General features: G+C 50.0%; 1 protein-coding gene across 3 annotated transcripts in view; it reads left to right on the forward strand.

Annotated features, from left to right (window-relative positions):
- The window catches only part of TBCD (tubulin folding cofactor D), a 2,218,561-nt gene that overhangs the window by 1,142,826 nt on the left and 1,054,145 nt on the right, over positions 1-21,590 (forward strand). For all 3 annotated transcript variants that reach the window (XM_086930600.1, XM_086930601.1, XM_086930602.1), the window contains one exon: positions 16,194-16,251. In XM_086930600.1, coding sequence (XP_086786726.1) covers positions 16,194-16,251 — 58 coding nt within the window. The remainder of the gene's footprint in view (positions 1-16,193; positions 16,252-21,590) is intronic.

A 21,590-nucleotide genomic window follows, 5' to 3' on the forward strand; every position in this document is an offset into this window, starting at 1 on the left:
CCGCCCCCAGTGCTCAGTGCCCCGGTCGCCGCCTCTCCTCCGACGTCCGAAGCCGCCGGGGCGCTTCCTTGCCCTTAAACGCGGTGGGCCTCCCCGACGGTCAGAGCCTACGTATCCGGCTCTACACTGGTCGCCGCGCCAATTGTGCACTTTACTGGGGCGTTCTCGGCTTCCGGCAGCAGCAGGGGGCCAACTCCAACTCGCCGGTCTCGGCACCTCCGCGGGCCCGCGGCGCCCCGGCGCTCGCGTTGAAACTAGGCCCGCACGCGGGCTGCTTGCCTCGGCAGACTCCTTCACGTCCTGCCCCTGTCTGCGGTTATCAGCGGTCGGCTGCCTCCGGTGCCAACAGGAGTCGATTGGCGGGGCCCCCGGAGCTGTCAGTGCCAGGGGGCCTCGAGGGCACACTCCGTCACCATTCCGGCAGTCGGCGGCCTACCAGGAAGCTGTACGCCACTATGTGTGGTGGACGACGGGCGGGAGCTCCGCAAGTTGCTCCCTACCTCGCCACCATCTTGGCCACGCCCCTTTGGCCTCATTCGTTAGAGGATGATCTGAATGGGAGAGAGTTTGCCTTTTCTCCAAATCAGTGATGCCACAGATCATACAAAATAGCAAGGAGAAGCCTGGATGTATGGTCCTCGTTTTGCCTTGGCCTGGCTTAGCCGAGGCTGCTTTTTAAAACTCCTCCATCTGCTTTAGAAAAACCACAGTCACCTCCCCCATTGGAAAGACTTTAAATGTATGGAAAGTTGAAATTGTCATGCCTTTCTATACCAATGCTTAGCTTGACTGAATGGTTCATGAAGAGTTTATCTTTGCACACTTTTTAAGCATATTTTATTTATTTTAAACGTTCAAGAAATCTCCAGTGGCACACAATCACCATTACACCTTTTTGTTTCCAAGTCTTAGCATCTTGGTCTTAATATAGTTATGAGGTCTGTTCCATTGTTTCTTAAACAGTCCTGAATTCAGTCTGTTTTTATCACGGAAGTTTTCACCTCGGTCTACCCATCACACACACAAAACTGCACAGAACAGGTGGTAATGTGAGTGGCAACGTGGGTGGAACCAGGGAATACCTATGGGAAAAGACCTGGCAGTTCTAGGTCTGCCTCGTTTTCCCCCATTCTAGGGACTGTCATTCATACAGGTGAGACACTGTTTGAAGTTGTTCATTATGGCTCTTTAAATCCGGCAAACTCTGAAAGAAGGGTTCAGAGAAACCACTCTTCAAAGAGTTTCTGTCATACTACTGTGAGCCAGGGTATAAAGAAGTCCGCAACAGCCATGTCATGTAATAAGTTTTAGAATACTGCTTGGTCACAGGCCTCTGCAAATCTGTGTTTTGGCCAGCCTAATTGCCCTAAGTAGAGAAATTATAATTTGGGTCATTCTGTAATTTTTATATTTACTTATTATTTCATTGAGTAACTTTGCATCAAATACAGAGTATCAGTTAACGATAAGGCAATATAGCTCCCACAGTTAGACAGTTCATTTGCATTTACGCTCCCAATAGACGACATATACCTTTAAGTGAAGCACACGTTAAGTGGATGGGTAATTTCTAGACTAGAGGCATTAATCTCTACTTTAGCGTCTGGTAGTAGGCCATGTCCATGTCGTGTGGTGGCTCCTTTCCTTGAGTCTGCAGCCCAGTTGCATACAGTTCTTGTCATTACTAAATCCCAGATCACCATGCCGCAGTCACTTCCTGCATCAGTTGTCCTCCCTCTGGGTCTCCTATATTCAACACCCTGTGCAACTCATGATTTGGGTCAATCTTTCATGGTAAGTTGTTCATGGTTATTTGATATAGCCTTTCTTGACTATAACTTTTCTAAAATAATATATTTGTAACATTCTCAGGGTATTACATAGACTTTTATAGCTTTATGTAGCGTTTTATTTTTATAGCGGCACAATTGCCCATTTGAGCTTCCCGTCTCTATAGCAACACTAGAATTGTAATGAGGCAATTAATGACGACCGTTATGCTGTGCAGAGTTCAGTTTCTGTTTTGGTGTGCAATGACATAAGTTTCTACGAAGAGAGTTCAGGTGTTAGTAATGGTATAAGAAAAAGAGTGCCCTCCATGCCAAGACTACAAATCTTGGAACAACAAGCAGGCCAAGAGGAAGCGTAGTGTAGTGTCTGAGCAGGATGGTAAGGAGTGAAAACGTGGCACGCAAAAGCATAACTATATCCATAAACAGCTTTGTGGTAGATTCACAAACATTAGAATTTAGCTCGCTTGGAAATAGAAAGTCAGTGGCGATGTTTTAAATGCCGCGAAATGGCGAGTCAATTAAAAAGAATAGCAGGCACATTTTGATGAGTTGAAGTTTGTTGAGTTTCTGCTTGGAGTCAGATAAAGTATTTTACAATGGTAGAGAAAGAAGCTTTGAAGTGAGGGTTGGAAGAAATTGCATTATATTTTCAAAAGCCTGAGACAGTGAGAGAAGACTAGCAGATGTAAGCTCAGCAAAGTGAGCTGAACAGCCCGGCATATCGTCAAGGACGAAACGTAAGTGGTACACCGTTAACACTAGGTGAACGACAGGTACCAAGAGAACTTGGGCACTGGGGAGGGGATTCACTCCGTGCCAGTAAAACCAATCTGTCTCTTCTTGTACAGCTGAATTTGTTGTGGCCTTTTTATCTACTGTTGTAGTTGGAAGGTTCATTTCTTACACTTGTTGTTGGACTTGGCCCTTCTGGCAGGTTCACCCATGAACTTTTTGCTTTTTACATGTGACCTAGGGATGGTGATTCTAGGTTTCTGCGCACTTTCACTGTGTCCCAGTGGAAAGTGCGTGCGCACTCTGAGTGCGTGTGGTGAGATAGTCCTGTCCTCCCATAGGAATGCATGGGGAATGTATGTGTCCCTGGTAGTTCCTGATGCGTGGGTTGTGCAGGCTCGAGTTTGGTATGTGTGGACTCGTGTGATTGAATGCTGCGCAATGATATATGCGGCATCAATCAATCAATCAATCACAGCATTTATATAGCGCACTACACACCCAAACAGTCTCAAGGCGCTAGGGAGGGGGGGTCCGCTACTGCTCGAACAGCCATGTCTTGAGTTGCTTCCTGAAGGCGAGGTGGTCCTGGGTCTGGCGGAGGTGGGTCGGGAGGGAGTTCCATGTCTTGGCGGCGAGGTAGGAGAAGGACCGTCCTCCTGTGGTGGCTCTTCGGATGCGGGGGACGGCGGCGAGGGCGTGGCCGGTCGATCGAAGCTGGCGTTTGGGAGCGTAGAAGTTGAGGCGGCTGTTGAGGTATCCCGGGCCTTGGTTGTGTAGGGCTTTGTGTGCGTGGGTGAGGAGTCGGAAGGTGATTCTCTTGTTGACCGGGAGCCAGTGCAGGTCTCTCAGGTGTCCGGAGATGTGGCTGCGCCGGGGGATGTCCAGGATGAGACGTGCTGAGGCGTTCTGGATCCGCTGAAGTCTCTTCTGGAGCTTGGCGGTGGTTCCGGCGTAGAGGGAGTTGCCGTAGTCCAGACGGCTGGTGACGAGGGCCTGGGTGACCGTCTTCCTGGTCTCGGTGGGGATCCACCGGAACATCTTACGTAGCATGCGCAAGATGTTGAAGCACGACGAGGAGACGGCGTTGACTTGTCTGGTCATGGAGAGGGAGGAGTCCAGGATGAAGCCCAGGTTGCGTGCGTGGTCTGTAGGTTGGGGTGCGCTGCCCAGGGCGGGGGGCCACCAGGAGTCGTCCCAGGCGGAGGGTGTGGATCCCAGGATGAGGACTTCCGTCTTGTCCGAGTTCAGTTTCAGGCGGCTGTTCTTCATCCATTCGGCTACCTCTTTCATCCTTCGTGTAGGTTGTCTCTGGCGGTGGCGGGGTCGTTGGTGAGGGAGAGGATCAGCTGGGTGTCGTCGGCGTAGGAGATGATGTTGAGGTTGTGCTGGCGTGCGATGTCTGCGAGGGGGCCCATGTAGACGTTGAAGAGGGTTGGACTGAGCTAGGAGCCTTAAGGGACGCCGCAGATGACTTCGGTGGCTTCCGATCTGAACGGAGGGAGGCGGACTCTCTGTGTTCTCCCGGCGAGGAAGATGATCCACTCCAGTGCCTTCTCCTGGACTCCGACGTTGCTGAGGCGCTGTACTAGGGTACGGTGGCAGACAGTGTCGAAGGCCGCGGAGAGGTCTAGGAGGATGAGGGCCGCTGTTTCTCCGTTGTCGAGCAGGGCACGGATGTCATCGGTGGCTGCGATCAGGGCGGTCTCGTTGCTGTGGTTTGCCCGGAAGCCAGACTGCGAGGGGTCGAGGGATCCGTTCGTCTCGAGGAAGGCGGCCAGCTGCTTGTTGACGGTCTTCTCGATGACTTTTGCAGGAAACGGGAGCAGCGAGATGGGGCGGTAGTTCTTGAGGTTGGTGGGGTCGGCTGATGGCTTCTTGAGTAGGGCGCTGAGTTCGGCGTGCTTCCAGCTCTCCGGGAAGATAGCGGTGTCGAAGGAGGTATTGATGATGTCCCGCAGGTGGGGTGCGATGACAGCGTCGGCCTTGTTGAAGACGTGGTGAGGTCAGGGGTCGGTCGGAGATCCGGAGTGGATGGAGTTCATCGTGCGGATGGTGTCTTCGGTGTTGATCAGAGTCCAGGCGCGGAGGGTGGTGGTGGGGGGCGGGGGTTCGGTCGTGGCGTGCGTCGGTTGAGTGCTGAAGCTGTTGTGTATGTCCGCGATCTTGTTGTGGAAGTAGGAGGCGAGGGAGTTGCAGAGGTCTTGCGAAGGGATGATGTCGTTGTTTCCGGGGTTGGGGTTGGAGAGCTCTTTGACGATGTTGAAGAGTTCCTTGCTGTTGTGTGCGTTGTTGTCCAGTCGTTCCTTGAATGCGGTTTTCTTGGTGACGCGGATGAGTTGGTTGTGCTTTCGGGTGGCGAGCTTGAGGGCAGCCATGTTGTCCGGAGTTGGGTCTCTGCGCCAGGTTCTCTCGAGGGCTCAGCAGTTCTTCTTGGAGTTCTTGAGTTCGTCGGTGAACCATGGGGCTTTCTTGCTGCCGGGTCTGCTAGGCGGGGTCCTCAGGGGGGCGAGGTCGTCAGCGCAGTCGCTGATCCACTTGGTGAGGTTGGTGGCCGCCTGGCTTGGGTTCGGTGTGCAGGTGGGAGGGTTCATGCTCAGGGAGGTCGTGAGTTGGTCGGCTGTGATCTTGTTCCAGCTTCTGCGTGCAACTTGTTGCTGGTGGTGGTGGATCGTGGTCCTTCTGAAGCTGAAGTGGACGCAGCTGTGATCCGTCCAGTGGAGTCCGGTGGCGTGGCTGAAGGCGATGTCCTTGCTGGATGAGAAGACGGGGTCGAGTGTGTGTCCGGCGTAGTGGGTGGGGGTGGTGACCAGCTGCTTGAGTCCCAGGTTTGCGAGGTTGTCCAGCAGGGTGGTGGCATGATTGTGTCTAGTGTGGAAGTGCCACTTCTAGAAGTTGGCATGGTTGTGTAATTTGTGTCTGGCTTGTGATTGGCTGGAGCTGGCTGGTGAGCCTGGCTCCAGGAGTCTGGATGGGTCTGCCCGGTGGTGAGTGTTGAGATTAGCATGCTGATGACTGGGAGGAGTGCACCTGGGTCCTGAATAGGGCTGGGCTTTCCCCACACAATGCTGGCTCCGCCCCCTATGGTGCGTCTAATGTCCCTAGCCCTGCCAGTGAATAGAGTGAGGGGCTGAGCACATCAAGGGTGCTCCCAGACCAGCTGCGACTGGTTCTTCCCCCACCCTGCACCTTTAGACAAAGGATTTATCTGTATAAAAGGAGGCTGTGACCTCTTGTCAAATGTTCTTGTTTCCAACTTGAATCCTACCAGGGGCATGCTGCTGCTGGGGCCCGGGGGAAGGCTTGCCTCCCTGGGCCCTGCCCAGCCCCTGGACTGCTGATGTCCTGGACTTGTGGACCTTCATTTTTGTCCTAGCGCCTGGGAGCGCTTTATCTTTCCCCTGTAGTGCTTGGAGCACTGTTTTATTGCCCTCTAGCGCTGGGAGCGCTCTGTTCCCGCTACAAGCGCCTGTAATCGCTTTCTCTTTTCCCTAGCACTGGGAGCGCTTCATGTGCTTAAGCCGGTGCCCACCCGGCGTTTGACCCGATTGTGAATTGCCGATTTTCGGCACGGCTGCCCACGCCGCTTATTGCCCCTTTTGCTGTGTTCTTTATTTTAAGCTACTAGTGCCCACCTCAACTTGGCATTACTTCAGGAAAGCCGGTGCCCACCCGGCATCTGCTGCTTTGTCCCCCGCCGGGCCGCCGTGCTGCCTGCGATGACCCGGAAGGGGTTGGCCTGCCGGCCAATCACAGCGCGGCCCGACCGGACGTCCCGCCCCGCAGCCGGGCAACAAGAAGAGAGGAGGCGGAAGGTGCAGGCGGGGCTCCGTTGCGAGAAGGAGAGCCCTGCCGCCCACGAGAGAGGAGCCGCCCGCCTGACCAGCCGCGGGGCCTCCATGTGCCGAGGAGGGTCCCGCATCCAGCCGGTGAGTGCAAGAGGGCGGGGGCCTCCCAATTGAAAGCAGAGCGGCCCCCATTGATAGCAGGCCGCTCCACCAACACCGGGGCATTGCTGGTGAGAGAGCCCCGAGAGGCTCAGCACATCTGCAGCAAACAAGAACCACAGTCTCCCATTGTGGAGTGTGCTTCATGTAAATATGTGGTATGCACATATCATGGGTATCTGATAGATACATCTAGCTGCAGATTCCTTGCCTTTGAATTTCCCTTGGCGTCAGACTGGATCCGGAAGATTTTTCACGAGCAGTATCCCTATCTGCTGCTAGGCTCCACATGGCGTTGTCTGCATCATCCGTGCTAGAAGTGACGCCTGCGCCACCTATAAAGGTGCCACCCCGGTGCGCTGACATCTGCTCTTTTCTTTCTGCGCTAGCCAGCGCTGAGCTGTGGGTAAACCTACACCTTGTTGGATTTTGACAGGATTTTTGTTACTTTTTGTCATTCTTTTTTTAGGTTTACTCCTAGTGTGTCGTGGATGTCAATAAAGAAAACCGGTTTTAACCCTATGGAGACTGACACAACGCCATGTCGGTGACAGATCCACACCTTGTGCGTTCATGGTGCTTGGAGTGTGACCATGACTCCAAGTCATTCTTAGACTGCCGGTCCATGGCACCGAAGGCTTTGAGGGAGTGGTTCCTGAAGCTGCTAGAGGCCAGGCACACAACTCTGCGGAAGTCATAGTCACGCTCGAGTAGAAGGTCTCGGGACTGTTCCAGGAGTTGAAGTCTTGTTCGTCAACTCCAAATGGTCGGGGCACTCAGGTAAGAGGCACAAAGATGCATAAAGTTGAAGCGTGCTTCGACTTCTCCTCGTCCATCATCCAACGGGACAAAGGAACATCAGTGTTCAAGGCCTTGTTTCTTAGTGCGCCTGGGCCGACTCCATGCCTTCCAAGTATTCCAGGAGCCCAAGCGCCCCTGCTTAAATTAAAGAGTTCTGTGAGGCTAATCTCCTCATTTTTGAGCTGCCCGACCCCTCCAATGCATCTTCGGGCTCTGATGGGCCATCATGGATCTAATCATGGATCCAGATTGACACCAGTCTTGCCATTGCGACCTACCCCGGCAATACCACTCACTGCCTTCGCAAACCCATTTTGATCCCTCCTGATTACACGGAGCCAAAGCTGCTTTGACTGATGTTGCTTCTGGTGCTGACAGGACTCTGCATCCTCGGTCAGATCTTGAGCCCTATTCTGAAGTACTAGGCCTTGGGGAGGAATGGATGATGTCACTGGACCCCCAGAATACCCGTATGAACAGGATATTAACTAGAAAGGGGAAATTGGGTGATGCCAGTGGACTGGACACGTCTCCAGATACCTGTATGCTCTCCCCTCCTTACCATGGCTACGGAGGAGGGAGCTACATATGCAATGGTGGTAGGCCAACACAGGTCCTCAACCTTCAGTTGCCCTCGATTGCAGTCAAGACTAACATCTTGACAGAGGTGTTGCAACTAGGAGTCTCCTACTCTGAACCCCTTCTCCCGTTCAACGAGCCTGGTCCAAATGGGCTCCTGTGAATAGGACGATTGCCTGCCTTCAACCTCCTCACCCCAGGGGACCCAAATTTCCCCACCTAACACCTCGGATGCTTGATTCCGTTCTGGGAAGGACATGGCTTTTGTAGTTCGGACTGGACTGTTACCATGGGGCAGAGGGTCAGAGCTGATTTGCATATCGCCATTGTCTAACCCGGGGTGGTGTGGAGTGCAAAAAAACGATGGATTTGGGCCCAGATCTTTGGACTGGGTTGAGTGTGTGACATTGATCCACATTCGGTCCATCACCTGTTGTTTTTGCAAATTCCGCCCTAAGTGCACTGGGGATGCCCAGACGTGGGTCCCAGGTACTCCACACCACTGGAGTCAAGCTAGCCGGGCTGATGAGAGGTGTTACCTCGAAACCGGTCCGGTCCTCGGATGCTTGATTCCGTTCTGGGAAGGACATGGCTTTTGTAGTTCGGACTGGACTGTTCCCATGGGGCACAGGGTCAGAGCTGATTTGCATATCGCCATTGTCTAACCCGGGGTGGTGTGGAGTGCAAAAAAACGATGGATTTGGGCCCAGATCTTTGGACTGGGTTGAGTGTGTGACATTGATCCACATTCGGTCCATCACCTGTTGTTTTTGCAAATTCCGCCCTAAGTGTGCTGGGGATGCCCATGTGAGAAGGTGGCCTGATATGCAGTGCTCACTATTCTAGTGAACACTATGTATCAGTCCAGCAACCCTTATTGATGATTGGTTGTAAGTCAACCTTATAGACCAGCTATCCTAGTAGCATGGATACGAGCAGTCTAAGGCTAAAGACTCGAGAGGGCGTGTTAAGCCAGCTGTTATACCACACATATACCCCTTGAACACCAAGTGAAAGGACACCACACAAGTGTTATGAAAATAAACAGGATATTTATTAAGAATCACAACAGCCCTGCACTCTTTATGAGGACAGGGTACTAAGCACAAACCAAAACTCTTACAAAAATACTTAAGTTAGCACAGTATATACAAATGCCCGAGGGGCACGGAAAACCATATACTCTGAAAGTGGAATGCGAAATTACTAGCAGGTAAGTACAGTACTAATAGGCTTTGGAATCGCTAGGACTTGGCTATAGAATCGTTAGATTACTTCTAGGAGACCCAGGGGACTCGGGTGCAGTGTGTGCACTCTCACGCGAGATGCGGGACAAAGTCTATGGTAGCTAGAAATTGCAAAGTTAGTGTTCTCGGGCGAACCCGACCTGGTAGGGAGAAAACGAAAGTGGATCCTGACCCTTGGATAGTGAGGCTATGCTGGGGCACCGAAATGCCGAAGTTACCTAGCCCAGGGGCTGCAGCTGCATAGGACTCAAAAGACGTCGGGAATCCTCGTTACCGGACCAGGAGCCTGGAAGAAAGAAGTTGCTGGCAGGCGACCAGTGAAGAAAGTTCGGTGGATCCAAGCCTGGATCGATGGAAGATGACACCTGAAAGCAGAGGGGACCAAGTTCGAGACTACTAGCCAGTAGTCAGTGGGCACCAGGAGGGCACCGGATGGTAGCCACCTCGACAAGGCGTGTGGGTGACGCTGGGCTCGGAGATCTCACGGACCAGGAGGCGTTGTCGCGACCAGGAAGGAGGATCGAGCTGTCCCACGAAGATAGCTGTCGGCGTCGCTGGACCCAGGATTGGGCAACAAAGCCTTGGCAAATTCAAGCCCACGCGGTGGACCTAAAATGGCGTCTGGAGTGGACCAGGAGGGTCCGGGGTGCCTCTCTTCAAGAAGGAAGCAAGGGCCAGTCTGGGGCAACCAGACCAGCAGCAGTGATGTCGTCGGGCGTCGTTCAGAAGGCCACAAGCCAGCCGGCTAGTAGCCAAACAACGCGGTGCACAGCAAACAGCAGAAGGGCCCCACGCCGATCGTGGAGATGCAGGGAGGCTGACCTTGGGTGCTGGAGCTGTGCAGGGTCGGGGCTTCTCGGACCCCAAAGCACTCACCCGTGGAGGACACGGTGGGCTTGCAGTAAAGATGTCGTGCAGTCTTGGCGATCGTCGGTCCCTCGAGGTCTTGTCGCACTCACGGTTCTCAGCTTGGCTGTAGAGGTGAGTAGAGGTCAGAGGTGCCAGGGAAGCCGGGTCTCGTCGAGCTGGGTCGTCGGATTCGTGATGAAGGACTTGCAGCAGACCGCAGTGTTCTTTAGGATGGTGCCTGCGGATGCAGGGTGACTACTCCTTAGCCACAAGGGAGAATCTTGATGAAGAAATCTTGAAGTCCTTTCGAAGAAAGTCGTGTCTTGATTCCAAAGATGATCTAATTTGAACAGGGGGCCCGCTCCCATCTTTATACTAAAAAAGGGGGCTGACCCGGTGACTAGGTCCTGCCTATGGGTGGGACTAGGAGGGGGGTGGTTACACCCCTCTGCCATGCCGGACTTCCCCAGGCCAGGGGCTGGTGTGCCCCTGGAACTGGTTCAGACCGGCCTATGCGTAGTGAGCACCGGGGTGCCACTCAGCAGTCACCTTCCTGAAAAGCCCTGCCTACCCAGGATACACAAAACCATGTCTGGGACGGTGCTAGCACCGCCCCTGACAGGAAACCCTTTGTCCAGGCTCCCCTCACTGGGAGGACTCCCAGCTGCAGGGGGTCAGACTCGTGTCTGTGGTGGCAGCATCCATTTTGTGGAGCTGAGGCTTTGCTTAACTTTAACCGGGGTTCACAGTTACATACATGTCGTGTCCCTCTAGAAGGGTGGAATGCTAACCCCGTCGCCAGAATTGGCGAGGGGTTAGTATTCCAATTCGTATGACACCTTACTCGACATGTTTTGATAAAGCAATACCAAAGATAGCATTTAACCGCGAGGATTATAATGCACTTAAGAGTATATGGTATGCGTTATCATGGAACAGCTATTAGGACTTGATTCCGCAAGCTGCAGACAGGCTCAGCTCATGCCAGAGCACCATCTCACACGATTCCAAGCACTCTGCCTTCAGGATTGTCAAGGCCTGCCATAGGAGTGACTGATAGGAATCTGTGTGTCCATTTTAGTGTTAAGTATAGGTATACTACACCTACAGCAAAGGGTGATTACACGCATTTGCCCCAGCTGTCATGCAGCCAGTTGTGTCAAATTTAGGAGGCCAGCCAGGGGTGGCATAATACATGCTGCAGCCCCTGGCAGCCCTGGGTACACCTATGCCCTGAGTTACAGGGTCTGATAAGGTGGCCCAGTACCAATTGGTAGATGCACCTAGGGTACATGTCGTAATTTAGAAAGAGAACAGCCAGGCTGTGGGTCTGATTGGCAGGCCCACAGCCAGAGAAAGTCGTAAACCAGTGAAACAAAAGCAAAAAATCTGGGTGATCATAGGATTGCAGACCCTACTCTCCTACAGCCCAGACGTGGGTCCCAGGCACTCCACACCACTGGAGTCAAGCTAGCCGGGCTGATGAGAGGTGTTACCTCGAAACCGGTCCGGTCCTCGGATGCTTGATTCCGTTCTGGGAAGGACATGGCTTTTGTAGTTCGGACTGGACTGTTCCCATGGGGCACAGGGTCAGAGCTGATTTGCATATCACCATTGTCTAACCCGGGGTGGTGTGGAGTGCAAAAAAACGATGAATTTGGGCCCAGATCTTTGGACTGGGTTGAGTGTGTGACATTGATCCACATTCGGTCCATCACCTGTTGTTTTTGCAAATTCCGCCCTAAGTGCGCTGGGGATGCCCAGACGTGGGTCCCAGGCACTCCACACCACTGGAGTCAAGCTAGCCGGGCTGATGAGGTGTTACCTCGAAACCGGTCCGGTCCTCGGATGCTTGATTCCGTTCTGGGAAGGACATGGCTTTTGTAGTTCGGACTGGACTGTTCCCATGGGGCACAGGGTCAGAGCTGATTTGCATATCGCCATTGTCTAACCCGGGGTGGTGTGGAGTGCAAAAAAACGATGGATTTGGGCCCAGATCTTTGGACTGGGTTGAGTGTGTGACATTGATCCACATTCGGTCCATCACCTGTTGTTTTCACAGTTCAGTGTTGTGCTTATCCTTCAGAGCGGCAAGTTCAGGATATTCATGCTATGTTACAGATGTTTCAGCTTCTATCCTGACTTTCATTTAGACTCACTCTGAGGCTGCTGGGCCTCATGGCCACGTGGCCTCCTGCATCCTGCTAGTACCACATGCCAGATAGCGTATGCAAGGTCAGCAGTGGGACCTGAATCTTTCTGACATGGTCCAGATCTTGGAGGGAACTGCAAAGGTCCTGCAGTGATGGCTAACGAATCGCGATTTGGTCAGAGGCAGACCCCTCGCCCTTTCCCAACCAGATCTCACAGTAGTGACAGATACATCACTCCTGGGATGGTGCAGCTACCTGGGAGAGGTAGTGATCAGAGGATTCTGCTCTCCATCGGAACCTAGACTCCACATCATCCTGTTAGAGCTCTGAATGATCCGACTGGCGTTAAAAGCCTTTCTACCCTTCATCAAGGGTAGGATAGTACAAATGTTAACGGATAACACCACCACCATGAGTAATAGCAGGGCACTTCCATGGTGGGTCAACACCTGTCAGGCTCCCTGAACACCAGGGTGGACGAAGTCAGCCGTCGATGCCTAGCGGATTACGAATGGCGTCTCCACCTGGAGGTGGCGCAAGGTCTCTTTCAATAGTGGGATCAAGCTTGGTTAGATCGGTTTACCTCCGCTGAGAATGCGCAATGTCAGCAGTTTTGCTCATTGTAGTTTCCAAGGTGGTACTTGCTCGGAGACGCTTTTCTTCACAAGTGGAACTCAGGCCTCCTGTATACCTTTCTGCCCATTTCACTCCTTCCAAGAGTTCTCAAGGAGATTAGGAACAACTAGGCCCAACTCATCCTTTTAGCTCTGGACTGGGTACGGAGAGTCTGGTATCCCGAGCTTCTGAACATGAGCATCGATCTTTCAATCAGGCTGCCACTGTTGCAGCAGCAGGGGAAGGTGCTCCACCCAAATCTTTTGACTCTTCGCCTTCTTGCCGGGAGATTGAGTGATGGCAGTTTATAGCTTTCAACCTTCCACCCGAAGTCTGTAATGTAGTCCCTCCACCAAGATGGTATATGCCTGCAGAGGGAAAAAGTTGTATCAAATTGTACAGAAAAGTCTATTCTGACACCCTTTCTAATTTTGATGTTTTCATTTTGACCCAGGCTCCTCAGGGCACTCTGAAAGAGTATCTTTCTGTCTTCTTGCGGCTGCCTTACCAACCCTTCTTATTTAAATCTCGTATTGTAAATAGATTTCTTAAAGGTGTTGTATATATATGTTCCCACCTTCCCCTTTCATTGTACATCAGTGGGACCTTCATTTGGTTCTCATATTTCTAATGTATGCTACATTCGAGCCCTTCACAATTGTCCCCTCAGGCTGCTTTCCATCAAAACAGCCTTTCTTGTGGCCATTACATTGGCCAGGAGAGTGAGTGAGCTGCAGGCTTTATCATCCAAGCCTTGCTTCCAATCAGTTTTTCTGGACAAACTGATGCTTCGCACTAGGGTCTCTTTCCTGCCAAAAGTGGTAACACCTTATCATGTGGGCCAATCAGTCACCTTACCCACTTTCTACGCTGCTCCTCAACTCTCTAGAGAAGAGAAGCAACTCCACCATCTGGACCGAAAAAGAGTATTGTCTTTCTACCTTGACCGCACAAGAGAGTTCCTGGTGGACCACCAACTCTTGGTGGGGTGTGTTGGTGCGAAGAAAGGTCGGGAGGTGCAGAAACGTAATCTCTCTCGTTTAGTTGTTCTCTGCATCAAGATCTGCTATGCACTGGCAAAGAAGCAGCCTCCTGAAGGCTTAAGAGTTCATTCCACCAGAGCTAAGACTGTGACCACTGTGTTAACCTGTAGAGTTCCACTCCTGGACATATGCCAAGTGCAACATGGGCATTTCTGCACATGTTTATCAAGCATTACTGCCTGTACAGTCAGGTCCATAGAGACAGGCACTTCGCCAGTTTGGTTCTGCAGGACTTCTTGGGCTAAATTTGTCAGCAGACCCACCTCTGGGGATGGTATTGCTTGGGTAACTATTCAGAGGTAGGAATCTACGACTAGATATCTCTATCAAATGGACAAGTTACTAAACTTTGGTAACGCCTTATCTGGTAGAGACAATATCTAGCCATGGTTCCCTTACTGAGCCACCCATCCTCCCCGCTCTTTGGCCAAATTTCTAGGGTCAGGGCTGATCCCTTTCACGGCCATTGTTTGTATACACTAGTTTCCGTACTCTTCATGGCGCTGTGCTTCTGGCTTGGAAAGTCATGAAAGTAACGGACGTCAGTGCACCCAGGTGGCGCGCAATATAGGTGAGGTGGAACGTCACTTCTAGCCCTTACGATACCATGCGGAGCCGACAGACACCACTCACCGGTGCACAGGAGTACTGCTTACGATCCAATCTAACCCCCTGGGAAAATCAAAGGTATGGAATCTATGGCTAGATATTGCCTCTACCAGATAAAGCGTTACTGAAGGTAAGTAACTTGTTTGTCACATGTGTATGACTTGCTTGTCTCTCTTTGGGTAGGAGCAGGGGCTTGCTTTCCATAAAATAACAGTTTGAATGCTCCCTACTATTGAAATATGCTCATATTGGATTTGAACAAGTTCAAAGTACAAATTCTTTAATTTATACACAGATTTCAGAGAAGATCCGCATATTTTGCTGCCCCACAAGGTTTTTAAAGTGAAAATGTAGCTAAACATTGCCAAGTATTTGCTTGGAAGGTTCTGGCCCAGCAGAGTGTCAAAACATGCCACTTTGTGCCAAATAACGTGTTTTGGAAATCACAGAATTCAGTCAATCCAAGATGCAATTATTTCAAAAAGTGTTTTCAGGACCTCTCATCCAGTGAGATGCACTCACAGGAAGAAATGTGACTAACGCTCTAAGGGCCACATGTATCTTGCATTTTACCATTCGTAATCGACCCGATTTGCGGCATTGGGTCAGTTGCGACCAGTAAAATGCATTTTGGTATGTTTGAATTCCAATTTTGATACCAAATCGCAATTTGGAATTGCCAATATATAGCGATTCTGTATTAGGAAGGTGTGTGTTTAGTGAATCCCTCCTAATACCGAATCACAGCAGTATGTAGGAATGTTTTGCGTCCGAAATGCGGTCGCAAAGCATTCACATTTTAGCACCTACTTCAAGTAGGTGTAACTCATTCGCAAACACCAAGGGGTGCCCAGGGGACCCCTTCCCCATTGTGAATGTTCGTAAAAATATTTTTTAAGAGCATGCAGTGGTCCCACGGACCACTGCCGGCGCTTGAAAAATGGAAAGAAAACGTTACTTTTTTTTTTTTTTAAACGCAACCTGTTTTCCTCTTAAGGAAAATGTGCTGCATTTAAAAAAAAAGTTTGCTTTATATAAAAGCAATCACAGACATTGTGGTCTGCTGACACAAGAAGGCCACCATCCCTTTGATTTTAGCGATTTCTAATGGGTCGCAAATTGCTACCTGTTTCATTAATATTAATGAGTAGGTCGATTTGAGATCCATTAGGAAACATATATGAAACTCTTGGAGTTTCTTATATTCGAATAGCAATCACCTAATTGTGATTTGCAGAGAATAGCAATTAGGTAATTGCTATTTTAAATAATGATGCATGTGTCCCTAGATTAGGTGATTGTGGAATTTTGGTGCTAACTATCAAAATGCTTCCATCCTATACATGCTCAGTAGAGACTTTATAAAGAATTTCATAAAAAACACTGAGTAAACCGTCATTATGCAAACATTTTATAGTAAGCACATGCCAATTTTTGTGCACTCTTGATTAAAGAATTACCTGACAAACTGTTACGGTGACTTGCTATTTCTTTCCTTTCAACCCTTATCTTTCCTTTCAACTTTCGAAATCTGGCAAAGAAATGCAAAGCACCTCTAGCAAACATTAGGAAAGTTGAATGGAAGTTGGTTATGGGAGGCCAAGTTGTGAAAGGCTAAACATGCTGTTGAAGATGGGTTGTAAGGATAAAGGGTTGTCCCTTTTATCGTTTCATATAAGAAGTATGCCCCTGAAATAAGCTATTCTAGCACTGTTGTATTTTAGGTACTTGCCTTTTTCTTAAGATTATTTTGAGCAATTAATGCACTGAATTTAAAGTAGCGGTGGCTATTGCTATTAAAAGAACATATGTCCCTTCTTTACAGTGCTTTGATAATTGCCGCTGTGTTTGATCGTGATGTGAACTGCAGAAGAGCAGCCTCGGTGAGTTACTATACATTTTTTTCTTTTCAAATAATGTTCTTGTTATTCACTAGTATAGACTTAAATATCTTTTTTTAAAACATTCACTAAAATGCATTGGTTATTCCTCGCCAAGACTAGACTAGAGGTATTTTTATTCAGCCCTAAATTCAGGTCTTGGATTTTTAGTAGTTGAGATCCCTTTGCTAAGGTCCGAGTCAATGGCGAGTGTACACTTCCATTCAAAATTAGGCTGACCTTTTCACCTCTCATTTTCATACTAAATATAGAGCCCCCGGTAATCAAAGTGAGAAAAAAAGATAATATCAGGTATGTAAAGATAGAGGAATTCACATACAAGATCCGCAAATTTGTATGGGCCGTAAAAGGCTTAGGCTAGCTAAGAAAATCATGTTCTGCCTTGCGGAGGAGAGAGGGCATGGCCTCCCGAACAATATCATGTTTGCCTAAGAAATATTGGGCTAGGGCCTGTACTTCTGTATCCTGACTAGATATACGCTGGCGGTATGGAATATATTAACAGCTCCGCTGTGGCGGACATTCCACCGCAGTGCGGAAAAAAATGACGCGTTTGCAGTTGGACCGCCGCCGGCTGTCCTCTGCACACGCCCACCGTGACGTCGGACGGACGGCGGCCGTCCAACACATGTATTTAGTTAATGACACAGAAATGGCTCTTTCTTTTCCATCCCCATTCAGGCCGTTCATTGGTAACTCCAGTTTTAACACGTGCTCTAGTGGAAGTGAAACGTGTAGGATGGCAAGGGATGGGATGCAAGTGAATAGGGGACAAATCTCCGCCCTGTTGTAGATTGTTATATCAATCGTACAAAACGGAACCAGGACTGTGTCTCATCCCAGGGCGGAGATTTGTCCTGACCAGCTGGTACGAGAGGACATGGCTGGTGAGGTTTCCTAACTAAAGATGTCCAACACTGGTGCAGTGACAGAGTGGTGAACCCTGATGAATCTGCCATAAAGTTTACCGGGCAGTGAAACATGTCGGTGACAGGTAGTGGTATGCGACATTAAGCTACCAGCCTTTTTAACTCACCAGTACACACCTTAGTTAATAATAAAAGTTGTATAATTGGTGTGTCTGCTGATTTTAAACCTCACTCTCTTTTTGTTCGTCACATCAGGTAGCAAAATTCTGCGCTCCCTGTATAGCACCTTTCTGTTTGCATACAATTTTTGCTTTGACACTGTTCTTTTCTGGAAACGGAATGGCAACCAATGATGAGAAAGGGGCTGAGTATTGGTAACATCTGCCAAGATCCCCAAGGGTTGTTCGCCCGTGAGGTGCCTTCCTGTCCGCCACACATTTTTTCATTTTCTTGTGTTTCGAGTGTGGGTGGATGGACTGTTTAAGTAGGACAGACATCATTGGATGTGTCGAGTTGAATCTTCCCCGGAGTCTCCCCCTTACAGTTACAAACAGTGATTTTTGTTGGATATTATGACATTAGAGAACATACACCTAACCATAAAAATTGAGAGGGAGTGCTGTTGGAATCATAGTAGTGATACAGCTTGTTGTTTCTCATGTCGATTAGATGTTTGCTAACTAAAATCCAGGGTACAGGGATTTGTTGTGATTGAATGTATTTTGCAGCCTCCCCTACAAATTTCACACACGGGGCCCTATTATTGAATAGTGCAGTGTCCCACTTAACACCACATCAAACACTTAAGTTTGTACCATCCGCAAATTAGGACAGTGTGCTAGATCACAGCAAATGATTTATTTCCATAAATCAACCTGCACTGGTAACAGCGAATTAGTGAACGACAGACGAGCAGATTTAAGCGCTAGCGAACCTTTCACTGTACAGGCAGCAAGGTGGCTTTACTTTAAATAAGGGAGGGGCAGTGATCACCCTGTAGGCAGGTGTAATGACTAACGGCTCCCATCTCTGAGTGGTCCCTGTGACCTCTGGTCCCCTCTTCCAAGAGGCTTTGGGGGGGTCTGTGTGAGTACATTGACTGTGCCACTTCAATGTGGCACACAGTTCATCCCCAGAAACCTCCAGTGCCGCTGCGCCTGCTTCTGTAGCACAGCACAGAGGTAACATTTCCCCTTATTTGCACAGGGCTTGCACCCTTGAGCTGGTGCTGATAGTTTCAGCGCGATCTTCACTACAAAAGGGGGTGTGCAAGCTTCGTTGTACCCCAACTATAATACCAAAGTTCCCGTGGGGACACAAAAAGTGGGCACACAAGCCCATTGTACCCATAGGGCACTTAGTGTAATACAGTCGCCGTTGAATACGGAGGCCTAGGTAATTTGGGAAACAAGTACAGAAAAAATCCAGGCATCCGTTATTTCAACTAAACCCATTTGTGCTAAACCTTGCACTTCGTTCCTTTCTTCTCTATTAAACTTCCATTTACAGTTCCTACTGGATGGGAGCAGTAAACCACCAAAATACTTTTTGCTATGGGTCTTCAACGCTAGGGTGATCAGAGTTGGTTAAAGATGAGGGTTAAGTCAGCAGGCTCCATCTTGGGTTATTTCTTGGGCATTCAAGTGTGTAATCTGACACTTGAGCTATTTTAGTATTTTCTAAGTAGTTATTTTTGCTAGCAACCAACTGCTGTGGTCTACTGTGAGCTAGTCCTCTTGGAAAAATTTGGGGGCAAGGGTGGATTTGATCCAATTATTGGTGTCACAGGTCTCCCAGCAACACATGAGGACCCTGATATTCTCTTGACTGAGCAGCAGGCCGACCCATGGACATCATTTAGGGGTCACAAGGGGCGTTTATCTGGCGGGGGCTATTGAGAGGGCAGGGCTGGCGTGAAGAACCGAGCTGCTGCTTTTGCAACTGCCGGAGCCTGTGTGCCCTTCTGCCATGTCAAAAGGGTACTATAAGGGACGGTGGGTACACCGCGGCCTCGCCCCCTCTCCTCTAGTCATATTTTACTAATTTCGCTGCACTACAAGAATTGAGATGACTCACTCCATAACTTGCAGCAAATGTTGAGCAGGCTACCTTGAGGGCGGCAAATGCCTATAACGTGACACTGAGCTGGAGTACAGCCTGGGGCTTACAGACACTGGCACGTTGCACTGGGGCGCCCATCCCCCCGGTGATAAGACAGTGCACCCCAAATCAACCCAAACGGCACCGCCAGAGAAAATCAGGGTCAAGGAGTCTTTTGACCAGGAGGACCAGTCACTGGAGGAGCCAGAAAACAGACCAACATGCCTGCTACAAAAATAAGCACACACTACTATTGCATCACAAAGAGCCACCCGACCAGAACTTACTATGCCTGCTGGGAATGGTGCGTAAAGATGCCAAGCAAAAAACAACTCAACTTCGACCCACTTCTAAAGACTACCGCCCGCAACCCACCTCAATGGCGGCAGAATCAGCAGTTGTCGCAACCAGGCAGCTCTGTACCTCCGAACAACTCATCCCTGCTGTTAGAACTACACTCTGGATTCAAGGCGTTGAACACCAGATTTGACTCCCTTGACAAGGGACTTGATGGAATGGGTGAGCGCATTGACTGCCACGACAAGACTAGACAATGTGGAGGGCCGCACTTCAGACTCGGAAGATGGAGCAGTACAAACAATACCATTTCCCCTGGGATCACAGCTTACCAGACCTTAGACAAGGTTTTTATCCGTGCCAACAGCGGTACGTAAGGGGGTGGTGATCACCACCCCCTTACGTACCGCTTTTGGCCGCCATAAGTGTGGCAGGGTATGCTCAGACGTGAGTCCCTTGCTCACTTTGCCACTGGATTCAAGCAAGCTGGGCTGAAGACGGCTGGAATGCCAGAAACCGGTCCTCAGAAGCTTGTTTCTGGTTCAGGGAAGACATGGATTGGCAGTTCGGGCTGAACTGTTCCCATGAGGCACAGGGTCAGATTGATTTGCATATAGCCATGTCTGAACGGGGGTGGCAGAGTGGGCTAAAGAACGGTGATGGATTAAACCCAGATCTTTTGACTGGGTGTGAGTGTTTGATTGATTCAGATGCTCCGTCCATCACCACCCCCTTTCGTACCGCTTTTGGCCGCCATAAGTGTGGCAGGGTATGCTCAGAGGTGAGTCATTTGCTCACTATGCCACTGGACTCAAGCAAGCCGGGCGGAAGACGGCTGGAATGCCAGAAACCGGTCTTCGGAAGATTGTTTTCGGTCCAGGGAAGACATGGCTTGGCAGTTCGGGCTGGACTGTTCCCATGATGCACAGGGTCAGACTGATTTGCATATAGCCATGTCTGATCTGGGGTGGCAGAGTGGGCTAAAGAACGGTGATGGATTAAACCCAGATCTTTTGACTGGGTGTGAGTGTTTGATTGATTCAGATGCTCCGTCCATCACCACTCCCTTTCGTACCACCAAATATGGTGAGAGGGCATGTCTCAGTTGTAAGTTCTTGTAAAATTGTGTGTGAGGCATGTTAAATTCTGTCTGTAGTTCTTGAAAAGACTTCAGGTTACCTCCATGCATAGCTGCCCTACTGTATCAATGCGAATGGCCTCCCAACCCGGATAGCTGCATTACTTGGGATAGCTGACCATTGCGCCATTGGTGGGTTTTCCTCGCCAGTTTACCCCCACCAACCCATCGCACGCAGCTCTCATTTCCACACCTCAAAGACCGTCCTGGTTGCCTGCGGCCATGCCTTAAGCTGCGGGCTTGAATATAAGATCTGGTGTAGTGACATAACCCCCATTCGCCAGGCTCCACTGTATATGCTGGGTCCCTGCAATCTGTTTTTAAAATACCCCTCACACACCAAAAGGAACCTTGGTGTCATGCTTCATCATTGGGGTCTTCGCACCACTCTACGGGATGCGGCGTGCTACGACCTAGGACTACGCGGGAGCACTGATCATACAGACTATGCGTGGTGCGTTTGAGGGTTGGTTGTGAGTATGTGGTGAGGCAGTTTAAGTGAATGAATGGTTACAAAGTGCCTGGCTCGTGGGGTAAGTCAGAACTATTTTAATGAGCCCCCGGGCTGGTACTATTAAAATGGGTGCAGATTGAGGTGATTATGTGATATTAGGCACATCGCCTCTTGGGTGCGTCGACATGTTTCGGAGACCAACTCCTTCTTCAGGACAGGATACACCACACCCCACCATACTCACGTTTACCTAGGTAAAAAAGTGTATTTACAAAAGAGTGGAGATGTAGTACTGTAATGTGCCTATAAATTCAATGGAGTTCTCTGCCAATATGCAAATAACTTTGTGTTCTTGGTACAATGCCGCATGAGCCTCCAAACGTTGGGGGTTGCTCTGGCCCACTGGCTCGAGTTACAGCAATCGTAATATCCTTGCTCCCCCGAACGCGGCTCCGCTGTGAAA

Source organism: Lissotriton vulgaris, chromosome 7 (assembly GCF_964263255.1).
Source record: "Lissotriton vulgaris chromosome 7, aLisVul1.2, whole genome shotgun sequence".
Classification (NCBI taxonomy): Eukaryota; Metazoa; Chordata; class Amphibia; order Caudata; family Salamandridae; genus Lissotriton; species Lissotriton vulgaris.